We start from the raw sequence: 25,921 nt of genomic DNA, 5'->3' as shown, positions 1-25,921 counted from the left end.
TGATGAGAATGGGAAAGTCACATACAGCATCCTGAATAACAATATAGAGGATATACCTGTATCATCTTATATTTCCATCAACTCAATGACTGGCGTTCTCTATGCCCAGAGATCATTTGACTATGAACAGTTGCGGGAATTTCAGTTTCAGGTGATGGCTAAAGACAGCGGATCTCCTCCTCTAAGCAGTAATGTCACAGTGAGGATATGTATCATTGATAAGAATGATAATGCCCCTAAGATCCTCTACCCATCACCAGACACTGAGGGGTCGGCATTATTTGAGTTTATTCCTCACTCTGCTGAGAAAGGTTATCTAGTCACCAAAGTGATTGCAGTGGACGCTGACTCTGGACACAACGCCTGGCTCTCCTATCACTTACTACAAGTTCCTGATCCTTCATTAGTCATCATTGGACAGCAATCTGGAGAAATCAGGATTGGACGAGATCTTTCAGATCTAGAGGCTTTGAGACAAAAAATTATAATTTTGGTGAAAGATAACGGAGTTCCGTCTTTGTCATCTACAGTCAGTATGAACTTAGTTGTTGCTGAAAACTTTCAACAAGTTGTACCAGAGATAAAAAGACAACCCAACAATTCAGAATCATCGTCTAAGATGTCATTTTACCTAGTCGTAGCTTTAGTTCTTATATCATTTTTTTTTATTGTGACAGTGGTCATAACAATAATTTTAAAATGCAAGCAAAGTAATACGCCAACATCTTTCGGAGCATACAATAGAAATGTCTATCCTCAGTTCACACTGGGATGTCCTTCTGAGATCAGTGATACAAGTTTACCTTTCCCATTCTCATATGATGTGTGTGTGACTATGGACTCAAAGCAGAATGAAATCGCTTATCTGAAACCAGTACAGAACGTCCCTACAGAGAATCTCATAGATACAGAAGATCCAGCTGTGAATGATTCCTCCAGCAATAAGTTGAAGTCTACCAATATTGCACAGGTATGAAAAAGCTATTTAAATATCCGAAGAGTCTGTCCATTACTAAGTGTCTAAGATAAAAAGGGAACCAGCCTTACATAATTTTGTGGGTAAAAGAAGTAGAAAACAAGATGCAAAATCCTATGATAGTAATACTTCAGCACTTAACTATAAGTGAAATTATTTACCCATTACTATGACATTTTGATGTTCTAGTTGCCTTTTTCCCTGAGTATTGGAGTGCTGCAGTACCTGTGTGGAAGGTATTATATCACTCTGCTCTTTATTTGCATTACAAATTTTACTATTTTGAGCAGTATTTGTCCCATAGTTAGTCTCTAATTCTTATATTCCTATGTGGAAAAGCACTGCAGTACTTACTTCTCTGTAGGTATGCTGTTTCTCCTATCATTTCTATCGTGTGCTCCCCAGCTCTGCATAGTTGGAAGCATAATGTTGAAATTCCTATGCTGAAAAAATTATAGTATTTTGTTCCCTGCTAGTATGTAGTCGATATTCAACAGTACCATCAATTAGAATTTTATAAACGTGTAGCCCTCAAATGACTGCTTTGCTTCTGTCTCATTGGGTTTTTTTTCCCTTCCTCTGGGTCAACAAGGGGGGTGGAAACAGGCTGAACTATATAGACATTGTCCCCCTTCAGTCTAACACACTATGTTACTATGTAGATACCTGCAGAACATACTACATAAATACATGAAAGCAGCATGTGATCCTGTTGTCTGCTAACAGATGATTTGCTTGGTGTGTTCTCTAACAACATACAGCACAGAGCTACTCTCACCTGAAGATGATAAATATCTTTTGCAGTGGCTATCAATAATCAAATTGAGGAGCACTAGTGAATATCGGATAGATATCTGTCTGGGATTATTTAGTGAATCCTGCACTGAGCAGGGGGTTGGACCCAATGACCCTGGAGGTCCCTTCCAACTCTACCATTCTATTATTCTATGAATATAATCTTGAAATTATCTGGATTGTAACTTTTGGGCATAAATTATGTAATTGATAATATTTGTCTATTTAAAATCTTTGTTATAAGCAAAGAGTGGCATCTTTTGTTACTGTATCTTTCAACAGCTAGGCCTCAGTTTAAATAGTCACTGATAAGGGAGTAAAGGTTTTATGGTCCCTGAATTAGTATTGGAGGGGTCACCAGCGCAGCAGTGTTATCTCTGCTATAGATGTCTTATACTTTGCAGTCACATATGAATCCACATAAAGAATTTAACACTCTATTGAAAGTGTCAAAAGTTGTTACAAATTTATATTCCCAAATTCTTCTATGGCTTCGTGACTTGAAATTGTCTTTCAGCATCATAATTTTCATATCTTCTATGTCGCGTCCATGACTAGAAAAGTGCTCGGCCACAGATAAATCTGTCATTCTCTGTGTAATTGTGTGGCAGGTGAAACCTCATCTTCATTTTCAGTTTTTATCCTGTTTCTCCAACATAAAGGCCCCAAACAGGACATTTACTGCACATGATCAGGTACACAACATCAGACGTGGAATATGTGAATGTCCCCAGGATCTTAAAGTCCACGGTCCGTACATGTGAGCAGGTCTTACAGCTTCTTACCTTACATGGATACGTTCCTTTTTGTGTGTCAGAGGGCAATGCTCTCCTGACTATAAAGTTACTCAGACTTGGAGATTGCCTGTAACACAGAAGGAGAGGGTCCCAGAATATGGTGATTAGATGGTAATCCTTGTGTAGGGTGTGGTTGAGTTTCTTTGTGGTTTTCCTTAGTACCTCTAGCTGTGAATTGTAGGTCACTACTAGAGGTACACAATTGTTTATTTCCTTCTCTGTGTATTGGAGTAGTTGATTCCTGGGTATCCTGCTGAATAAACCCCTTCATGCAGTTTGGTTTTTTATAAAGTAAAGCTTGTATATTTTACATTCGTAACAGAGGCAATTTATGGCTTAGTAGGCATCAACAAATGTTTTATTATATGCCATTTTTATGTACAATAATATATTTTTTATTAGTTTTTGTTTATTAAAAATATTGTAAAACATTATTGTGATTGTAAGCTGTATACATTTTTAAAACATCTTATTAGCAATTACTAAAATTGCTATATTCATATGTTTGCAGTAAACCTAAGTTTTTCAAATAATGCTATTTAATCCATAATTAACATGTTAGTTATTATACATAGAAGAGAAGCTGTATTTTGACCTCTCATTTATTCTACCTTGTGTTATATACTGAACGATATGCTATGATATTTTACAATTAAAAGAATTCAAACGTTAAAAGAAAACCAAACAAAAAGGAATGCAAAATTAAACCTTAAGTCATAAAGTCTGCAAATCTGCTTGCTATAGAATAGCTGCAGTTTTTAGTTTAGAACACTGAGTGGCACTATAAGACTGTGTATGAAGTTTTGTACAACCCAGAAAGAAAATCCACTGATTTCACTGTAGTCTAACAGAACAGGATATAGGGAAACATTGCAAGATATCTAGAGGACACAAAGACTCTGCTCTATGGGAATAATCTTTGCCAAGGATTGTCCATTTTAAAGGAATATATTCCCCTTCTTGTGGATTATAGCAAAAGAACTTTTATATAAGAGTTTTATGAAAATGGATCACACAGCAAGTCACCGAAGAAAGCAGTGGGAGCAGATATATCAGGTATTTTACTTAGTTTTCCTATTTATCAATGATACCTATGGTCAACTACAATATTCAGTACCTGAAGAAATGAAGAGAGGGTCTGTGATTGGGAATGTGGCAAAAGATCTTGGATTAAGTGTAAAGGAATTGGCAGATAGGAAATTTCAGCTTATTTCATCAGAAAAAAAACAATATTTTGATGTTAATTTTGAAAATGGAGGCTTATTGGTATCAGAGAGAATTGACAGAGAAACATTATGTGGGATCAAATCAATCTGCTTTATAAACCTAGAAGCTGTCATTGAAAGTCCTTTGACATTTTACACAATCACCATTGAAATCAAAGATGTGAATGATAATGCACCGATATTTTCAGAAAATAATTTTGAAGTAGAAATCAGTGAAGTCACATTGCCTGGCGCCCGCTTTGCTTTAGGAAATGCACAAGATCCAGATTTAGGCACCAACTCTATAGAAAGTTATACACTGACTGGCAATGAAAACTTTGGCCTTAGAGAGAAAATAACAACAGATGGAATTAAATATCCAGAAATTATACTAGAAAAATCACTGGACAGAGAGAAACAAAGCTTCTATGAGTTAATATTAACAGCTTTGGATGGAGGGAACCCACAGAAATCAAGCACTGCTACAGTGAAGATTATTGTCCAAGATTTTAATGACAACTTTCCTATGTTTAGTCAAGACACATATCATATAAGATTACAGGAAAATGCAGCTATTGGATCGTTTATAATTCAGTTAAATGCAACTGATGAGGATGAAGGCTCTAATGCTCAAATTTCTTATTATTTTAGTCATATTTCTGACAATGCAAGACAATTATTTACTATAGACTCACTAAATGGCAACATCAAAGTATCACGAAATTTGGATTATGAAACGTCAGATACCTATGAAATGACTGTGGTGGCAAAAGATGGTGGAGGTCATGTGGCACATTGCAAGGTGTCAATTCAAGTCATTGATGTCAATGACAACCCTCCCAAAATGACAATGAAATCTATCTCATCAACAATTCCAGAAGATTCACCACCAGGAACTGTTATAGCATTACTGAATGTCCGTGACTCGGACTCTGGGATGAATAGTGAAGTTGTTTGTCATATCTCAGACACATTGGCTTTTCAGCTAATTCCATCCTCCAGTAGTTATTATAAACTAGTAACTGCAGGTACCATGGACCGAGAAAGAAATCCTTCGTACAATGTGACAATACAGTGTATGGATAGCGGATCTCCTCCACTGTCTACCAACAAAACCTTTCACCTCAACATCTCAGATGTAAACGATAACGCTCCAGATTTTGGGAAGATGAACTACATTCTGTATATTGGAGAAAATAATCAGCCTGGTACATCAATATACACTGTCCATGCCTCAGACAGTGATTGTGATGAAAATGGGAAAATTACTTACAGCATTCTAAACAGCAATGTAGAAGAGATTCCTGTGTCATCGTATATTTCCATCAACTCAATGACTGGAGTTCTCTATGCCCAGAGGTCATTTGACTATGAACAGTTGCGGGAATTTCAGTTCCAGGTGATGGCTAAAGACAGTGGATCTCCTCCTCTAAGCAGTAATGTCACAGTGAGGATATGTATCATTGATAAGAATGATAATGCCCCTAAGATCCTCTACCCATCACCAGACACTGAGGGGTCGGCATTATTTGAGTTTATTCCTCACTCTGCTGAGAAAGGTTATCTAGTCACCAAAGTGATTGCAGTGGACGCTGACTCTGGACACAACGCCTGGCTCTCCTATCACTTACTACAAGTTCCTGATCCAACAATATTCGCCATTGGTCTATTTACTGGTGAAATCAGGATTGGAAGAGATCTTCCAGACAAAGATACCTTAAGACAAAAGATTGTGGTTCTGGTGAAGGATAATGGAGTCCCATCTTTGTCATGTACTGTTTCAGTTCATTTAGTTGTGGCTGAAAACTTTCAAGAGATTGTTCCAGAGATAAAGCGACAACCCAATGTGTTACATACTTCTTCCAATGTAACATTCTATCTGGTTGTATCCATAGGTTTTATTTCAATTTTATTCATTGCAACAGTGTTGATTACCATAGTTTTGAAATGCAGGAAATCTAACACTCCAACAACCTATGGAGCATATAGCAGAAATGTGTATCCTCAGTTCACCCTGGGATGTCCTTCTGAGATCAGTGATACAAGTTTACCTTTCCCATTCTCATATGATGTGTGTGTGACTATGGACTCAAAGCAGAATGAAATTGCTTATCTGAAACCAGTACAGAACGTCCCTACAGAGAATCTCATAGACACCGATGAATCTACAGCTGTGAATTGTTCTTCCAGCAATGATCTGAATCCTATCAATATTGCACAGGTATGTAGCAGCGACATTTTATTAAATCATACTTGTTCATATCTTCTCACTTTTGCATAACTTAGTAATATTTACGTGAATTCAAATATGGGGTGTCCTACTTACTGGACGCCTGCTGTACCAATACTTACTGTATTACAAGCAGTTTTTGCTAAATTTACAGAGAGCGAGTATAAAAAGAACTATAGGCCACAGAATGTTAAGAAACATATTGGGTGGTTTTATACAAATTACAAGGCGTCCCAATGGCTGGATGCCCAGAAAATTCTGCTATAATTCCAAGACTAATTAATAAATTTTAATGAAATTTGGTCAAAGCATACCTTACTCAATGAGAATAAGGAACCCTTCATTACACGTGTTGGAATTGTTCCCTGTTGGTGCTAAAGCATGCCTGAACCTAACACTCCTCATTGCTGAATGTTCTGGTTAGCACGTCCGGTAAAAAGCAATCAAAAAGTCGTAGGTATTCCAAACTTGAACCAACAGAAACTACAGAATTTCCTGCACAAAATGAGCCCTCGCACATTTATGTTGACATAAAAATAAAAACGTTATGGCTGTCAGAAGATGGCGACAAAAAAGAATGAAAAAAAAATTAAATATTTAAAAAAAAAAATAGAAGTAGTACAGCAAGAAAGAAACTATGTAAGTTTTGTATCTTAGTAGTCATACTGACCCATAGAACAAAATTATCATGTCATTTGTGCTGCAGTGTGTACGCCATAAAAACAAGACGCACTCAAAAATGACGGAATTTCATTTTTTTTCCATTTTACTCAACATACAATTTTATAAAAGTTTTTAGTACATCATGTGGTACATTAAGTAGTACCATTGAAAAATACAACGTCCTGCAAAAATAAAGCCCTCATGCAGCTGTGTCGAAGGTTAAATAAAAGAGCTATGATGTTTTAGAAGCAGGGAGGAAAAACAAGCTAGGAACCAAGATAGGACATACAAGTGCCAACTCGCATGTTGGCTCAAAGGTGCGGGCAAAGATAGGACATGTCCTATCTTTCCTGCATGTTTTCCATAGGCTCCTATGGGAGCCTTGAAAACGTGCAGCACGGGCCTGGCCTCATGTCCACGGGTAAAATCAGGCCCGCTACGAATTCTCCATGGAGAATCCGCAGCGGGTCCCTCCTGCCCCGCGGACATGAGCGCTGAAAATAGAATATACTCACCTGCTGCGGGCCGTGCGTGTCTTCCCTTCTTCCCGGCCGGATCTTCTTTCGTCAGCCCGGCGGATATGCTCGGCACGCCGGCTGCGTACCGCGCGCACGCGCCGGGCACATCCGCCGGGCCGAAGCAAGAAGATCCGGCCGGGAAGAAGGGAAGACACGCACAGACCACTGCAGGTGAGTATATTCTGATTTTAGGTCTCCCGCGGATCCGGACGGCTTCCTGGCTTCAAGAGAAGCCTGCGGGAGCCGTCCGTGCGGCAGACCCACACCAAATGGAGCATGGTCCGGATTTTTTTCTGCACGCGGATCCGCGTCTGCAGGGAAAAATGACATCGGCAGGTATTTAACTACTTGCAGGTGTCTAATGCATCCCTATGGGGCGCGGATCCGCGTGCAGGAAAAACGCTGCGGATTTAAAATTTAAATTTATAAGTGGACATAAGGCCTATGTTAATTACTAAAAAAATAACTGTATATAATGAGATAAATGGATAAACAAACATGCAATAAACTAATATATATATTTTTTGGTATTTTAGATTGCTTTAGCAACTTGGTAAACTTAAGTGTCATAAAGAATATAATATAATGTAGTAGCAGAACAAATAATATGGGGCAAATATATTTATTGAGCTCTCAGGATCTTGATAAACAATATAAAGTTTGTGACTGCAAATTTTAGCATGCTGAAAATACTTTGCAATTCCGTCCTGACCGAGCGCTGATGTAAGCATTAAGCAATTTCAGAAAACATATGGTTTCCAATTTGTAAAATGTCCTTAAACTTTGAACTGTATGAAGGTGCCAATAGTGATTCAAACATGAGACTAGCTGACAGATGAACACTGGGGTGTACAGAGGCAGCAGTGACATCCAGCTCTGGTTCTGGGAAGGCCAAAAAGCTCTTCAGTCATATATTAATACACAAGTATTATAAGACTCAAATAGTAAGAGGAGGACCTTTAGAGGGGTTTCCAGAGAAAGATTATTGGTGATGTTTCCTTAAGATTGGTCATCAATAGCATATCTGCAGGGATCTGCTGCTCGGTTCCCCCCGCTGCTCAACTAATCAGAAGATGTTGTGGATGGCTGAAATACTCTAAATGTTGTTTATAACATAGCAGCTTGGTTCGGCATTATAGCACTCTCCTATTCACTTCCATGGGAGAGACCTGCAATACCAAACCAGATTACTGCCAGCTAGACAACATTTTGGTCCTGCTGGCCGTCGGCAGCATCTTCTCATTAGCTGATTGGCGGATTTTGCATGAAGTGAAACCTTGTTGATTTGCTATTGATGAAGTAACAGAAATTATAAAATCAGTAACTTTTAATGTAATATGTACTGTACTTGGTAAACACAAGATGAGTTTGGATATAAGATGTTAAAAAGTTTCCTGTTTTATTTACTAGTTATTTCTGGCAGTAAAACAATTATTCATTTGCTATTATGGGGCTTTCAAGCGTCACATAACCAATCCTAGGAATGGCAGTGATGTCTGATTCGTTAAGCAGGAGTAGTTTTCTTAGTTAATCACAAATTAATTGAGGCCAACCCCAATTCAAAAAAAATAAATTGTGTTTTCTGCTCTCTGTTACTTGAATTTATGAATGTGGCTATTTAGGAGTAATATTGCAGGTTAGATACTGGGGCTGAATCATCACAACTGTCTAAAACTAAAATTTGTTGCCCATGCCAACTATTCACAGGACAGTTTTCATTATATCAGAGCAGTCTCAGAAATTAAACCTGAGTTCTAATTGGTTACTAGAGACAACAAAGAAAGTTTTGCTTTAGACACTTTTGATAGATGTTATCTCATAATCTATGTAATGTACCTGGACAGTTTTTATAAAGTAAAGCATGTACATTATACATTTATAACTGATGCAATCTATGGCTTAGTAGACAAAAAAAAAGGTTTTACTATATGCTATTTGTATGTACTATGATGGATTTTATTCGTTTTTTTTTAATTCGAAATATTTTAAGAAATCAAAAAGATTATAATCTGTATACAATTTTAAAACGTCATATTTTCAATTATTAAAACGGTTAAAATTAAAAGAATTTAAAAGTTATAAGAAAACCAAACAAAAAAGAATGCAAACTGAAACCTTAAGTCTAAAATCTGCTTGCTATAGAGAGAGTAGCTGCAGTTTTTAGTTCAGAACACTGAGTGGCACTATAAGACTGTGTATGAATTTTTGTACAACCCAGAAAGAAAATCCACTGATCTCACTGTAGTCTAACAGAACAGGATATAGGGAAACATTGCCAGATATCCAGAGGACACAAAGACTCTGCTCTATGGGAATAATCTTTGCCAAGGATTGTCCATTTTAAAGGAATATATTCCCCTTCTTGTGGATTATAGCAAAGGAACTTTTATATAAGAGTTTTATGAAAATGAATCACACAGCAAGTCACCGAAGAAAGCAGTGGGAGCAGATATATCAGGTATTTTACTTAATATTCCTATTTATCAATGACACCTATGGTCAACTACAATATTCAGTACCTGAAGAAATGAAGAGAGGGTCTGTGATTGGGAATGTGGCAAAAGATCTTGGATTAAATGTAAAGGAATTGGCAGATAGAAAATTTCAGCTTATTTCATCAGAAAAAAAACAATATTTTAATGTTAATTTTGAAAATGGAGACTTATTGGTATCAGAGAGACTTGACAGAGAAACATTATGTGGGATCAAATCAATCTGCTTTATAAACCTAGAAGCTGTCATTGAAAATCCTTTGAATTTTTACATAATGAGCGTTGAAATCAAAGATGTGAATGATAATGCACCAATATTTTCAGAAAATAATTTTGAGGTAGAAATCAGTGAACTGACCTCTCCTGGTGCCCGCTTTGCTTTAGGAAATGCCCAAGATCCAGATTTAGGCACGAACTCTGTACAAAGTTATACACTAAGTGGCAATGAAAACTTTGGCCTTGGAGAGAAAATAACAACAGATGGAATTAAATATCCAGAAATTATACTAGAAAAATCACTGGACAGAGAGAAACAAAGCTTCTATGAGTTAATATTAACAGCTTTGGATGGAGGTAACCCACAGAAATCAAGCACTGCTACAGTGAAGATTATTGTCCAAGATTTTAATGACAACTTTCCTATGTTTAGTCAAGACACATATCATATAAGGTTACAGGAAAATGCAGCTATTGGATCTCTTGTAATTCAGTTAAATGCAACTGATGAAGATGAAGGCTCTAATGCTCAAATAACCTATTCTTTTAGTCATATTTCTGACAATGCGCGCCAATCATTTACTATAGACTCATTAAATGGGGAGATCAAAGTATCAGGAAATTTGGATTATGAAACGTCAGATACATATGAAATGACTGTAGTGGCAAAAGATGGTGGAGGCCATGTGACACATTGCAAGGTGTCAATTCAAGTCATTGATGTCAATGACAACGCTCCCAAAATGACAATGAAATCTATCTCATCAACAATTCCAGAAGATTCTCCAGCAGGAACTGTTATAGCATTACTGAATGTCCGGGACTCGGACTCTGGGGTGAATAGTGAAGTTGTTTGTCATATCTCAGACACTTTGGCTTTTCAGCTAATTCCATCCTCTAGTAGTTATTATAAACTAGTAACGGCAGGTACCATGGACCGAGAAAGAAATCCTTCCTACAATGTGACAATACAGTGTATGGATAGCGGATCTCCTCCACTGTCTACCAACAAAACCTTTCACCTCAACATCTCAGATGTAAATGACAATGCTCCGGTTTTTGAGAAGATTAACTACATTCTGTATATTGGAGAAAATAATCAACCAGGTACATCAGTGTACACTGTCCATGCCTCAGACAGTGATTGTGATGAAAATGGGAAAATTACTTACAGCATTCTAAACAGCAATGTAGAAGAGATTCCAGTGTCATCATATATTTCCATCAACTCAATGACTGGAGTTCTCTATGCCCAGAGATCCTTTGACTATGAACAGTTGCGGGAATTTCAGTTCCGGGTGATGGCTAAAGACAGTGGATCTCCTCCTCTAAGCAGTAATGTCACAGTGAGGATATGTATCATTGATAAGAATGATAATGCCCCTAAGATCCTCTACCCATCACCAGACACTGAGGGATCGGCATTGTTTGAGTTTATTCCTCACTCTGCTGAGAAAGGTTATCTAGTCACCAAAGTGATTGCAGTGGACGCTGACTCTGGACACAACGCCTGGCTCTCCTATCAATTAATACAAGCTCCTGATCCAACAATATTCACCATTGGTCTATATACTGGTGAGATCAGGATTGGAAGAGATCTTCAAGACAAAGACACCTTAAGACAAAAGATTGTGGTTCTGGTGAAGGATAATGGAGTCCCATCTTTGTCATGTACCGTTTCAGTTCATTTAGTTGTGGCTGAAAACTTTCAAGAGATTGTTCCAGAGATAAAGCGACAACCCAATGTGTTACATACTTCTTCCAATGTAACATTCTATCTGGTTGTATCCATAGGTTTTATTTCAATTTTATTCATTGCAACTGTGTTGATTACCATAGTTTTGAAATGCAGGAAATCTAACACTCCAACAACCTATGGAGCATATAGCAGAAATATATATCCTCAGTTCACCCTGGGATGTCCTTCTGAGATCAGTGATACAAGTTTACCTTTCCCATTCTCATATGATGTGTGTGTGACTATGGACTCAAAGCAGAATGAAATTGCTTATCTGAAACCATTGCAGAACGTCCCTACAGAGAATCTCATAGACACTGATGAGTCTACAGCTGTGAATGGTTCTTCCAGCAATGATCTGAATTCTATTAATATTGCACAGGTATGTAGCAGCGATATTTTATTAAATCATACTTATTCATAGCTTCTTTTTTTCATAATTTAGTAATATTTACATGAATTCAAATGTGGGGTGTCCTACTTATTGGACGCCTGCTGTATCAATAGTTACTGTATTACAAGCAGTTTTTGCAAAATTTACAGAGAGCGAGTAAAAAAGGAACTATAGGCCACAGAATGTTAAGAAATATATTGGGGGGTTTTATACAAATTACAAGGCGTCCCACTGGCTGGATGCCCAGAGAATTCCGCTATAACTCTAAGACTAATTAACAAATTTTAATGAAGTTTGGTCAAAGCATACGGAGATTAAGGAAGCCCTCATAACATGTGTTGGAATTGTTCCCTGTTGGTGCTAAAGCATGCCTGAACCTAACACTCCTCATTGCTGAATGTTCTGGTTAGCATGTCCGGTAAAAAGCGATCAAAAAGTCATATGTATTCCAAACTTGAACCAACAGAAACTACAGAATTTCCTGCACAAAATGAGCCATCGCACATTTATGTTGACATAAAAATAAAAACGTTATGGCTGTCAGAAGATGGTGATGAAAAATAATTTTAAAAAAATTAAATATTTTTGAAAAAAAAATAGAAGTAGTACAGCAAGAAAGAAACTATGTAAGTTTTGTATCTTAGTAGTCATACTGACCCATAGAACAAAATTATCATGTCATTTTTGCTGCAGTGTGTACATCATAAAAACAAGACGCACTCAAAAATGACGGAATTTCATTTTTTTTCCATTTTACTCAACATACAATTTTTAAAAAGTTTTTAGTACATCATGTGGTACATTAAGTAGTACCATTGAAAAATACAACATGTCCTGCAAAAATAAAGCCCTCATGCAGCTGTGTCGAAGGTTAAATAAAAGAGCTATGATGTTTTAGAAGCAGGGAGGAAAAACAAGCTAGGAACCAAGATAGGACATACAAGTGCCAACTGGCATGTTGGCTTAAATGTGCGGGCAAAGATAGGACATGTCCTATCTTTCCTGCATGTTTTCCATAGGCTCCTATGGGAGCCTTGAAAACATGCAGCACGGGCCTGGCCTCATGTCCACGGGGAAAATCAGGCCTGCAACGGATTCCCTATGGAGAATCCGCAGCGGGTCCCTCCTGCCCCGCGGACATGAGCGCTGAAAATAGAATATACTCACTTGAAGCGGTCCGTGCGTGTCTTCCCTTCTTCCTGGCCGGATCTTCTTTCTTCGGCCTGGCGGATGTGCTCGGCACGCCGGCTGCGTGCCGCGCGCATGCGCCAAGCACATCCGCCGGGCCGAAGCAAGAAGATCCAGCCGGGAAGAAGGGAAGACACGCACGGACCGCAGCAGGTGAGTATATTCTGATTTTAGGTCTCCCGCGGATCCGGACGGCTTCTACAGGCTTCAATAGAAGCCTGCTGGAGACCCGCACCAAATGGAGCATGGTCCAGATTTTTTCTTGCACGCGGATCCGCGTCTGCAGGGAAAAATTACATCTGCAGGTATTTAACTACTTGCGGGTGTCTAATGCATCCCTATGGGGCGCGGATCCGCATGCAGGAAAAACGCTGCAGATTTTAAATTTTAATTTATAAGTGGACATGAGGCCTGTGTTAATAACTAAAAAAAATAACTGTATATAATAAGATAAATGGATAAACATGCAATAAACTAATATATATATTTTTTGGTATTTTAGATTGCTTTAGCAACTTGATAAACTTAAGTGCCATAAAGAATATAATATAATGTAGTAGCAGAACAACTAATATGAGGCCAATATATTTATTGAGCTCTCAGGATCTTGATAAACAATATAAAGTTTGTGACTGCAAATTTTAGCATGCAGAAAATACTTAGCAACTCAGTCCTGACCGAGCGCTGATGTAAGCATCAAGTAATTTCAGAAAACGTATGGTTTCCAATTTGTAAAATTTCCTTAAACTTTGAACTGTATGAAGGTGCCAATAGTGATTCAAACATGAGACTAGCTGACAGATGAACACTGGGGTGTACAGAGGCAGCAGTGACATCCAGCTCTGGTGCCTGGGAAGGCCAAAAAGCTCTTCAGTCATATATTAATACATAAGTGTTATAAGACTCAAATAGTAAGTGGAGGACCTTTAGAGGGGTTTCCAGAGAAAGATTATTGGTGATGTTTCCTTAAGATTGGTCATCAATAGCATATCGGCAGGGATCTGCTGCTCGGTTCCCCCCGCTGCTCAACTAATCAGAAGATGTGGATGGCTGAAATACTCTAAATGTTGTTCATATCATAGCAGCTTGGTTCGGCATTATAGCACTCTCCTATTCACTTCCATGGGAGAGACCTGCAATACCAAACCAGATTACTGCCAGCTAGACAACATTTTGGTCCTGCTGGCCGTCGGCAGCATCTTCTCATTAGCTGATTGGCGGATTTCGCATGAAGTGAAACCTTGTTGATTTGCTATTGATGAAGTAACAGAAATTATAAAATCAGTAACTTTTAATGTAATATGTACTGTATTTGGTAAACACAAGATGAGTTTGGATATAAGATGTTAAAAAGTTTCCTGTTTTATTTACTTGTTATTTCTGGCAGTAAAACAATTATTCATTTGCTATTATGGGGGTTTCAAGCGTCACATAACCAATCCTAGGAATGGCAGTGATGTCTGATTCGTTAAGCAGGAGTAGTTTTCTTAGTTAATCACAAATAAATTGAGGCCAACTCCGATTCAATAAAAGTAAATTGTGTTTTCTGCTCTCTGTTACTTGAATTTATGAATGTGGCTATTTAGGGGTAATATTGCAGGTTAGATACTGGGGCTGAATCATCACAACTGTCTAAAACTAAAATATGTTGCCGATTACAACTATTCACAGAACAGTTTTCATTATATCAGAGCAGTTTCAGAAATTAACCCTGAGTTCTAATTGGTTACTTACTAGAGATAACAAACTAAGTTTTGCTTTAGACACTTTTGATAGATGTTGTCTCATAATCTATGTAATGTACCTGGACAGTTTTTATAAGGTAAAGCATGTACATTATACATTTATAACTGATGCAATCTATGGCTTAGTAGACAAAACAAAATGTTTTACTATATGCTATTTGTATGTACTATGATGGATTTTATTTGTTTTTTTTAAATTAGAAATATTGTAAGAAATCAAAAAGATTATAAGCTGTATACAATTTTAAAATGTCACATTTTCAATTATTAAAACGGTTACAATTAAAAGAATTCAAAAGTTATAAGAAAACCAAACAAAAAAGAATGCAAACTGAAACCTTAAGTCTAAAATCTGCTTGCTATAGAGAGAGTAGCTGCAGTTTTTAGTTCAGAACACTGAGTGGCACTATAAGACTGTGTATGAATTTTTGTACAACCCAGAAAGAAAATCCACTGATTTCACTGTAGTCTAACAGAACAGGATATAGGGAAACATTGCAAGATATCTAGAGGACACAAAGACTCTGCTCTATGGGAATAATCTTTGCCAAGGATTGTCCACTTTAAAGGAATATATTCCCCTTCTTGTGGATTATAGCAAAAGAACTTTTATATAAGAGTTTTATGAAAATGAATCACACAGCAAGTCACCGAAGAAAGCAGTGGGAGCAGATATATCAGGTATTTTACTTAATCTTCCTATTTATCAATGATACCTATGGTCAACTACAATATTCAGTACCTGAAGAAATGAAGAGAGGGTCTGTGATTGGGAATGTGGCAAAAGATCTTGGATTAAATGTAAAGGAATTGGCAGATAGAAAATTTCAGCTTATTTTAAAGGCGAAAAAACAATATTTCAATGTTAATTTTGAAAATGGAGACTTATTGGTATCAGAGAGACTTGACAGAGAAACATTATGTGGGATCAAATCAATCTGCTTTATAAACCTAGAAGCTGTCATTGAAAATCCTTTGACTTTTTACACAATCACCATTGAAATCCAGGATGTGAATGATAATGCACCGATATTTTCAGAAAACAATTTTGAGGTAGAAATCAGTGAAGTGACATTACCTGGCACCCGCTTTGCTTTAGGAATTGCTCGAGATCCAGATTTAGGCACCAACTCTGTACAAAGTTATACACTGAGTGGAAATGGAAATTTTGGGCTTGGAGAAAAAATAACAACAGATGGAATTAAATACCCAGAAATTGTACTAGAAAAATCACTGGACAGAGAGAAACAAAGCTTCTATGAGTTAATATTAACAGCTTTGGATGGAGGTAACCCACAGAAATCAAGCACTGCTACAGTGAAGATCATTGTTCAAGATTTTAACGATAACCTGCCTATGTTTAATCAAGACACATATCATATAAGGTTACAGGAAAATGCAGCGATTGGATCTCTTGTAATTCAGTTAAATGCAACTGATGAAGATGAAGGATCTAATGCTCAAATAGCTTATTCTTTTAGTCATATTTCTGACAATGCACGCCGATTATTTACTATAGACTCAGCAAATGGAGACATCAAAGTATTAGGCAATTTGGATTATGAAACCTCAGATATATATGAAATGATTGTAGTGGCAAAAGATGGTGGAGGCCATGTGGCACATTGCAAGGTGTCAATACAAGTCATTGATGTCAATGATAACTTCCCAGAAATAACAATGAAATCTTTCTTATCAACAATTCCAGAAGATTCACCACCAGGAACTCTCATGGCATTACTGAATGTCCATGACTCGGACTCTGGGGTGAATAGTGAAGTTGTTTGTCATATCTCAGACACTTTGGCTTTTCAGTTAATTCCATCCTCCAGTAGTTATTATAAACTAGTAACGGCAGGTACCATGGACCGAGAAAGAAATCCTTCCTACAATGTTACAATACAGTGTATGGATAGCGGATCTCCTCCACTGTCTACCAACAAAACCTTTCACCTCAACATCTCAGATGTGAATGACAATGCTCCAGTTTTTGAGAAGATGAACTACATTCTGTATATTGGAGAAAATAATCAACCGGGTACATCAATATATACTGTCTATGCCTCAGACAGTGATTGTGATGAAAATGGGAAAATTAGTTACAGCATTCTAAACAGCAATGTAGAAGAGATTCCTGTGTCATCGTATATTTCCATCAACTCAATGACTGGAGTTCTCTATGCCCAGAGATCATTTGACTATGAACAGTTGCGGGAATTCCAGTTCCAGGTGATGGCTAAAGACAGTGGATCTCCTCCTCTAAGCAGTAATGTCACAGTGAGGATATGTATCATTGATAAGAATGATAATGCCCCTAAGATCCTCTACCCATTACCAGACACTGAGGGATCGGCATTGTTTGAGTTTATTCCTCACTCTGCTGAGAAAGGTTATCTAGTCACCAAAGTGATTGCAGTGGACGCTGACTCTGGACACAACGCTTGGCTCTCCTATCACTTAATACAAGTTCCTGATCCAACAATATTCACCATTGGTCTATTTACTGGTGAAATCAGGATTGGAAGAGATCTTCCAGACAAAGATACCTTAAGACAAAAGATTGTGGTTCTGGTGAAGGATAATGGAGTCCCATCTTTGTCATGTACCGTTTCAGTTCATTTAGTTGTGGCTGAAAACTTTCAAGAGATTGTACCTGAGATAAAGCGACAACCCAATGTGTTACATACTTCTTCTAATGTAACATTCTATCTGGTTGTATCCATAGGTTTTATTTCAATTCTATTCATTGCAACAGTGTTGATTACCATAGTTTTGAAATGCAGGAACTCTAACACTCCAACAACCTATGGAGCATATAGCAGAAATGTATATCCTCAGTTCACCCTGGGATGTCCTTCTGAGATCAGTGATACAAGTTTGCCTTTCCCATTCTCATATGATGTGTGTGTGACTATGGACTCAAAGCAGAATGAAATTGCTTATCTGAAACCAGTGCAGAATGTTCCTACAGAGAATCTTATAGACACTGATGAATCTACAGCTGTGAATGATTCTTCTAGCAATGATCTGAATCCTACCAATATTGCACAGGTATGAAGCAGCGATATTTCATTAAATCATACTTATTCATGGCTTCTCAGTTTTGCATAATTTAGTAATACATACGTAAATTCAAATATGGAGTGTCCTGCTTACTGGACATATGCTAGATCACTACTTACTGCATTACAAGCAGTTTTTGCAAAATTTACAAGGGGCGTGTAGGCAAGATAAAAGGAACTATAGGCCACAGAATGTTAAGAAATATGGTGGATTTTTTACAAATTACAAGGCGTCCCAATGGCTGGATACTCAGAGAATTCCGCTATAACTACAAGAATAATGAACTTATTTTAATGAAATTTAGTCAAAGCATTCCTTACTCAATGAGAATAAGGAACCCCTCATTACATGTGTTGGAATTGTTCCCCATTTCTGCTAAAGCATGCCTGAACCTAACACTTCTCATTGCTGAATGTTCTGGTTAGCATGTCTGGTAAAAAGCGATCAAAAAGTCGCATGTATTCCAAACTTGAACTACCAGAAACTACAAAATTTCCTGCCCAAAATGAGCCCTCGCACAATTATGTTGATGTAAAAATAAAATTGTTATGGCTGTCAGAAGATGGTGATGAAAAAAAATTAACAAAAATTAAATATTGTTGAAAAAATAGAAGTAGGACACCAAAAAAGAAACTAGATAAGTTTTGTATCATAGTAATCATACTGATCCATAGAACAAAGTTATTGTGTCATTTTTGCTGCAGTGTGTACGCCGTAGAAACGAGACGCACTCAAAGATCACAGAATTTCATTTTTTTTTCCATATCACTCAAATTAGAAGTTTTAAAAAGTTTTTCAGTACATTATGTCATACATTAAGGGCTCAGTCACATGGGCATTTTTCCGTGCATAAAAAAGATCGCACTAAATAGAACCAAGGCTTTTCAATGGCAGCGATCACATGTATGAACTTTACATGCAGAAAAATGTCTGCGGTGAAAATAATAGGACACCATTTTTGAAATTGCAGGTAACTGCGGCATCAGTGTTTTTTGATTGTGAAACCCCTGGATGCTGTTGCATCCAGGGGCTTCACCTTGTGCCCCATGGGGCCAGCGGCAGCAGCACCGACCCCATTGAGAACATACAGTGAAGATCGCCAACCTCTGGCACAGCTGTCACTGCTGTGGCAGAGGAGTGCAATGTTCTCTCATTGAATTCAGTGAAGCTGGCTCTACAGCCAGCTTCATTGAAAGAAATAGGCTGCCAGCAAGCCATGCAGTGATTTTCGAGGAAAGGCTTTAAATATAAGCTAGTCCCTGAAAATGATCCCTAAAATGTGTAAAAAATAAAAATATATATACTGTGACCACACGGGGGTTAAATATCACACCAAACGGTCACTTTCCTTCTTTTTTTTCATTTATTCACATAAACTTTAACCAACACAAAGATGACTGGGTCTCCAGGGGTAATAATCAATACCTGAAACAACAAAGTCTCTGATAGCTTTAACCCTTCACATTCCGTAGGCAAAGCAAGTACATCCTCCGCTGAGGCAGCAATACAAGTCCATAGGTTCTGCACAGACCTGTGGGTATCCAGGGCACAGCTGGTCCTCAGTCTTTAGTGCCTTCAGTCTCTTCAGACTCTAGTCCAAGGCAGGCGTTCCCCAGGGATCCTGCTACCTCTCACAGAGCCTTGTCCACAGCGCCTCTCCGCTCACAAAGGGAATCACCACAGCCTGGATCTCCCAAACACACACCTCTCCTAGGTGTTGAGGTGAGGGGCGTCTCCCTGTCCACCTCTGGCCTTCTCAGCCACACACTGGGCCTGGCAGCCCCAGCTTCACTGAGCTGTCTTCCTGGCTCACTCTGCCAGACACTCTCTGGCTCTTTCAGCCACACACTCTCTGTCACTTCAGCAGGAACCACCCTTTTTATACCACTGACCACACCTGTGGACGTTTTCCCTCTTGCTTCAGGCCCCAGACTGATTGTCTGTTGCTCCCTACAGGCCATCTTCTGTAGTGCACCCCTACAATACTCACCTATCTGCAGCTGCAGGGGCTCAGGCGCACCTAGCCAGGTCTTCTCCTGAACTGCTATGAAGAGCTTCCAGCAGATGGGGATTTAAAATCCCCACCTGCTAAAGGGCCTGCCTCTGATTGACTGAGCACTCTGATCAGTCAGAGGCAGCTCTCAGCTATTGAATAACAGCTGAGAGCTGTAGCGCCGCCTCCATTGAATTCAATGGGAGAACATTGCGGTCCTCTGCCACAGCTGTGACAGTGCTGTGACAGTGTTCAGTAACAAGGGGACTGATGGCTGAGATGACGAAATCCTCTGCCACATCTGTCACAGCTGTATCAGAGGATCGCGATGTTCTCTATAAATCAATGGAGCCCCATTGACCAAAGGTGAAACCCCTGGATGTGACAGTATCCAGGGGTTTCACATCCAAGAAATCCCCTGCTGCAGCTGTCAAAGCCGCAGCAGGGTATAGCAGGCAGTGCACTCGCTGTGTGGAAAAACGTGGCCAGGTCCAGTTATTTCTGCGTGCCGCCTGCTTTGGTCACTCAAAGTTTTGAACACATGGGTTATGCACACGTCAAAACGCCCATGTGACTGAGCCCTCAGTAGTATTATTGCACATACAACATGTGCCGAGAAAATAAAGCCCTCATGCAGCTGTGTCGATAGTTAAATAAATGAGCTATGATTTTTTAAAAGCGGGGAGGAGAAATTAGCTTCTATAGGAACCAATAGGTTCCAAAAAATTGCTTAGATGGTTGATTTTTAGACATGCTGAATCAGCGCATCTAACAAAGTTAGGGCATGCAAGTGCGAACTCGCATGTTGGCTCCAAGGTGTGGGCAAAGATAAGACATGTCCTATCTTTTCCAAGTGTTTTCCATAGGCTCCTATGAGAGCCTTGAAAACACACAGCACACACCTCAGATGGTGTGAACCGGCAACTTCACGAAACTTTAAGCCACCCGTTCACGCAGTCTTTTCACTCCTATAGCTGTGCTGTTTTCTCACTGCTAAAGGGGTTATTAACTATAAAATTACTGCATATAATGAAATAAATGGATACATAAAACATGCAATAAACTAATATATTTTTTATTTTCGTATTTCAGATTGCTTTAGCAACTTAACAAACTTGAGTGACATAGAGAATATAATTAGAGATGAGCGAGCATGCTCAGATACAGCAGTTACTCGAGCGAGCATCGCTCTTCTCGAGTAACTTCTTACTGGTCCGAGCAGGCTCGAGGGGGCGGCGGGGTGTAGGGGGGGTAGAGTGAGAGTGATCTCTCCCCCCCCCCCCTGCTCACCCCCGCCGCCCCCTCAAGCCTGCTCGGACCAGTAAGCAGTTACTCGAGAAGAGCGATGCTCGCTCTAGTAACTGCTGTAGCTGAGCATGCTCGCTCATCTCTAAATATAATATAATGTAGTAGCAGAACAAATAATATGAGGCAAATATACTTATTGAGCTCTCAGGATCTCGATAAACAATATAAAGTTTGTGACTGCAAATTTTAGCATGCTGAAAATACTTTGCAAGTCAGTCCTGACCGAGCGCTGATGTAAGCATTAAGCAAATTCAGCAGCTTGGTTCGGCATTATAGCACTCTCCTATTCACTTCAATGAGAGAGACCTGCCACACCAAACCAGATTCCTGCCAGTTACACAACATTTTATCCTAAGGACGAGTTATGAATGGTTTTCACCTGGAAAAACCTCATTAAAAGCAGCAACAGAAATGCTAAAATCAGTAACTTTTTATGCAATATATGTATATGGAAAAAAATACAATATGAATTTAGTTAGAAGATGATAAAAAGTTTCATGTTTTATTTACTAGTTATTTCTGGCAGTAAAAGAGTTATTCATTTGCTATTTTGGGGGGTTTCAAGCATCACATAACCAATGCTAGGAACGGCAGTGATGTCTGATTCGTTAAGCAGGAGTAGTTTTCTTAGTTAATCACAAATAAATTGAGGCCAACCCCAATTCAATAAAAATAAATTGTGTTTTCTGCTCTCTGTTACTTGAATTTATGAATGTGGCTATTTAGGGGTAATATTACAGGTTAGATACTGGGGCTAAATCATCACAACTGTCTAAAACTAAAATTTGTTGCCCATACCAACTATTCACAGAACAGTTTTCATTATATCAGAGCAGTCTCAGAAATTAAACCTGAGTTCTAATTGATTACTACAAATAACAAACTAAGTTTTGCTTTAGACACTTTTGATAGATGTTGTCTCATAATCTATGTAATGTACCTATACAGTTTTTATAAGGTACAGCATGTAAGGATTAGTAGACAAAACTAAAGGTTTTACTATATGCCATTTGTATGTACTATGATGTATTTTATTTGGTTTTTTTTATTAGAAATATTGTAAGAAATCAAAAAGATTGTAAACTGTATACAATTTTAAAATGTCACATTTTCAATTATTAAAGCAGTTACAATTAAAAGAATTCAAACATTATAAGAAAACCAAACAAAAAGGAATGCAAAATGAAACCTTAAGTCATAAAGTCTGAAAATCTGCTTGCCCTAGAGTAGCTGCAGTTTTTAGTTCAGAACACTGAGTGGCACTATAAGACTGTATGAAGTTTTGTACAACCTAGAATGAAAATCCACTGATTTCACTGTAGTCTAACAGAACAGGATATAGGGAAACATTGCAAGATATCTAGAGGACACAAAGACTCTGCTCTATGGGAATAATCTTTGCCAAGGATTGTCCATTTTAAAGGAATATATTCCCCTTCTTGTGGATTATAGCAAAGGAACTTTTATATAAGAGTTTTATGAAAATGAATCACACAGCAAGTCACCGAAGAAAGCAGTGGGAGCAGATATATCAGGTATTTTACTTAATCTTCCTATTTATCAATGACACCTATGGTCAACTACAATATTCAGTACCTGAAGAAATGAAGAGAGGGTCTGTGATTGGGAATGTGGCAAAAGATCTTGGATTAAATGTAAAGGAATTGGCAGATAGAAAATTTCAGCTTATTTTAAAAGCAAAAAAACAATATTTCAATGTTAATTTTGAAAATGGAGGCTTATTGGTATCAGAGAGACTTGACAGAGAAACATTATGTGGGATCAAATCAATCTGCTTTATAAACCTAGAAGCTGTCATTGAAAATCCTTTGAATTTTTACACAATCGCCATTGAAATCAAAGATGTGAATGATAATGCACCGATATTTTCAGAAAATAATTTTGAAGTAGAAATCAGTGAAGTGACATTACCTGGCGCCCGCTTTGCTTTAGGAAATGCTAGAGATCCAGACTTAAGCACCAACTCTGTACAAAGTTATACACTGAGTGGCAATGAAAACTTTGGCCTTGGAGAGAAAATAACAACAGATGGAATTAAATACCCAGAAATTATACTAGAAAAATCACTGGACAGAGAGAAACAAAGCTTCTATGAGTTAATATTAACAGCTTTGGATGGAGGTAACCCACAGAAATCAAGTACTGCTACAGTGAAGATCATTGTTCAAGATGTTAATGATAACTTTCCTATGTTTAGTCAAGATACATATCATATAAGGTTACAGGAAAATGCAGCTATTGGATCTCTTGTAATTCAGTTAAATGCAACTGATGAAGATGAAGGCTCTAATGCTCAAATAACTTATTCTTTTAGTCACATTTCTGATAATGAACTCCAATTATTTACGATAGACTCAGCAAATGGAGACATCAAAATATCAGGAAATTTGGATTATGAAACGTCAGATACCTATGAAATGACTGTAGTGGCAAAAGATGGTGGAGGTCATGTGGCACATTGCAAGGTGTCAATACAAGTCACTGATGTCAATGACAACCCTCCCGAAATGACAATGAAATCTATCTCATCAACAATTCCAGAAGATTCACCACCAGGATCTCTTATAGCATTACTAAATGTCCATGACTTGGATTCTGGGATGAACAGTGAAGTTGTTTGTCATATCTCAGACACTTTGGCTTTTCAGCTAATTCCATCCTCCAGTGGTTATTATAAACTAGTAACTGCAGGTACCATGGACCGAGAAAGAAATCCTTCCTACAATGTGACAATACAGTGTATGGATAGCGGATCTCCTCCACTGTCCACAAACAAAACCTTTCACCTCAACATCTCAGATGTAAACGATAACGCTCCAGATTTTGAGCAGATGAACTACATTGTGTATATTGGAGAAAATAATCAACCAGGTATATCAATATACACTGTCCATGCCTCAGACAGTGATTGTGATGAAAATGGGAAAATTACTTACAGCATTCTAAACAGCAACGTAGAAGAGATTCCAGTGTCATCTTATGTTTCCATCAACTCAATGACTGGAGTTCTCTATGCTCAGAGATCATTTGACTATGAACAGTTGCGGGAATTCCAGTTCCAGGTGATGGCTAAAGACAGTGGATCTCCTCCTCTAAGCAGTAATGTCACAGTGAGGATATGTATCATTGATAAGAATGACAATGCCCCTCAGATCCTCTACCCATCACCAGATACTGAGGGATCGGCATTATTTGAGTTTATTCCTCACTCTGCTGAGAAAGGTTATCTAGTCACCAAAGTGATTGCAGTGGACGCTGATTCTGGACACAACGCCTGGCTCTCCTATCACTTAATACAAGTTCCTGATCCAACAATATTCACCATTGGTCTATTTACTGGTGAGATCAGGATTGGACGAGATCTTCCAGACAAAGATACCTTAAGACAAAAGATTGTGGTTATGGTGAAGGATAATGGAGTCCCATCTTTGTCATGTACCGTTTCAGTTCATTTAGTTGTGGCTGAAAACTTTCAAGAGATTGTACCTGAGATAAAGCGACAACCCAATGTGTTACATACTTCTTCCAATGTAACATTCTATCTGGTTGTATCCATTGGTTTTATTTCAATTCTTTTTGTAGCAACAGTGTTGATTACCATAGTTTTAAAATGCAGGAAATCTAACACTCCAACAACCTATGGAGCATATAGCAGAAATGTATATCCTCAGTTCACACTGGGATGTCCTTCTGAGATCAGTGATACAAGTTTACCTTTCCCATTCTCATATGATGTGTGTGTGACTCTGGACTCAAAGCAGAATGAAATTGCTTATCTGAAACCAGTACAGAACGTCCCTACAGAGAATCTCATAGACACTGATGAATCTACAGCTGTGAATGGTTCTTCCAGCAATGATCTAAATTCTATCAATATTGCACAGGTATGAAGCAGCGATATTTCATTAGATCATACTTATTCATAGCTTCTCAGTTTTGCATAATTTAGTAATACTTCTGTGAATTCAAATATGGGGTGTCCTACTTACTAGACATCTGCTAGATCACTACTCACTGCATTACGAGCAGTTTTTGCTAAATTTACAGAGGGCTTGTAGGTAAGATAAAAGGAACTATAGGCCATAGAATGTTGAGAAATATGGTGGATTTTGTACAAATTACAAGGTCTTCCACTGGCGGGATGCCTAGAGAATTCCGCTATAACTCTAAGTCTAATGAACAAATGTTAATAGAAATTTGGTCATAACATACCTTACTCAATGAGAATAAGGAACCCCTCATAACATGTGTTGGAATTGTTCCCCATTTCAGCTAAAGCATGCCTGAACCCAACACTCCTTATTGCTGAATGTTCTGGTTAGCATCTCGGGTAAAAAGCAATCAAAAAGTTGTATGTAATCCAAACTTGAAACAACAGAGACTACAGAATTTTCTGCACAAAATGAGCCCTCGCACAATTATGTTGACGTAAAAATAGATCGTTATGGCTGTCAGAAGATGGTGATGAAAAATAATTTAAAAAATTAAATCTTTTAAAAAAAAAAATAAAAGTAGAACAGCAAAAAAGAAACTATATAAGGTGTGTATCATAGTAGTCATACTGACCCATAGAACAAAA

The 25,921-nt window shown here is 38.1% G+C and overlaps 4 protein-coding genes across 4 annotated transcripts; all 4 read left to right on the top strand.

Annotated features, from left to right (window-relative positions):
- Nucleotides 1–3,573: 3,573 nt before the first annotated feature.
- Nucleotides 3,574–6,054, top strand: LOC136609951 (protocadherin gamma-B4-like). Its single transcript, XM_066589229.1, has one exon. It carries the CDS (start codon nucleotides 3,574–3,576, stop codon nucleotides 6,052–6,054), a length of 2,481 nt encoding a protein of 826 aa, XP_066445326.1.
- Nucleotides 6,055–9,591: 3,537 nt separating this feature from the next.
- LOC136609949 (protocadherin gamma-B4-like) lies at nucleotides 9,592–12,054 on the top strand. Its single transcript, XM_066589228.1, has one exon. It carries the CDS (start codon nucleotides 9,592–9,594, stop codon nucleotides 12,052–12,054), a length of 2,463 nt encoding a protein of 820 aa, XP_066445325.1.
- Nucleotides 12,055–15,587: 3,533 nt separating this feature from the next.
- Nucleotides 15,588–18,014, top strand: LOC136609948 (protocadherin gamma-B5-like). Its single transcript, XM_066589227.1, has one exon. The coding sequence runs from the start codon at nucleotides 15,588–15,590 to the stop codon at nucleotides 18,012–18,014; it is 2,427 nt and encodes an 808-aa protein (XP_066445324.1).
- A 4,791-nt stretch (nucleotides 18,015–22,805) lies between these two features.
- LOC136609947 (protocadherin gamma-B4-like) lies at nucleotides 22,806–25,232 on the top strand. The gene has a single exon (XM_066589226.1). It carries the CDS (start codon nucleotides 22,806–22,808, stop codon nucleotides 25,230–25,232), a length of 2,427 nt encoding a protein of 808 aa, XP_066445323.1.
- The last annotated feature ends 689 nt before the right edge of the window (nucleotides 25,233–25,921 follow it).

The sequence above is a fragment of the Eleutherodactylus coqui genome, chromosome 2, assembly GCF_035609145.1.
Source record: "Eleutherodactylus coqui strain aEleCoq1 chromosome 2, aEleCoq1.hap1, whole genome shotgun sequence".
Lineage (NCBI taxonomy): Eukaryota > Metazoa > Chordata > Amphibia > Anura > Eleutherodactylidae > Eleutherodactylus > Eleutherodactylus coqui.
This window is presented reverse-complemented; position numbering and strand designations above follow the sequence as displayed.

Coding starts and splice junctions, on each gene's coding strand:
- LOC136609948 (XM_066589227.1), top strand. CDS start 15,588: ATGAATCACACAGCAAGTCACCGAAGAAAGCAGTGGGAGCAGATATAT.
- LOC136609949 (XM_066589228.1), top strand. CDS start 9,592: ATGAATCACACAGCAAGTCACCGAAGAAAGCAGTGGGAGCAGATATAT.
- LOC136609951 (XM_066589229.1), top strand. CDS start 3,574: ATGGATCACACAGCAAGTCACCGAAGAAAGCAGTGGGAGCAGATATAT.
- LOC136609947 (XM_066589226.1), top strand. CDS start 22,806: ATGAATCACACAGCAAGTCACCGAAGAAAGCAGTGGGAGCAGATATAT.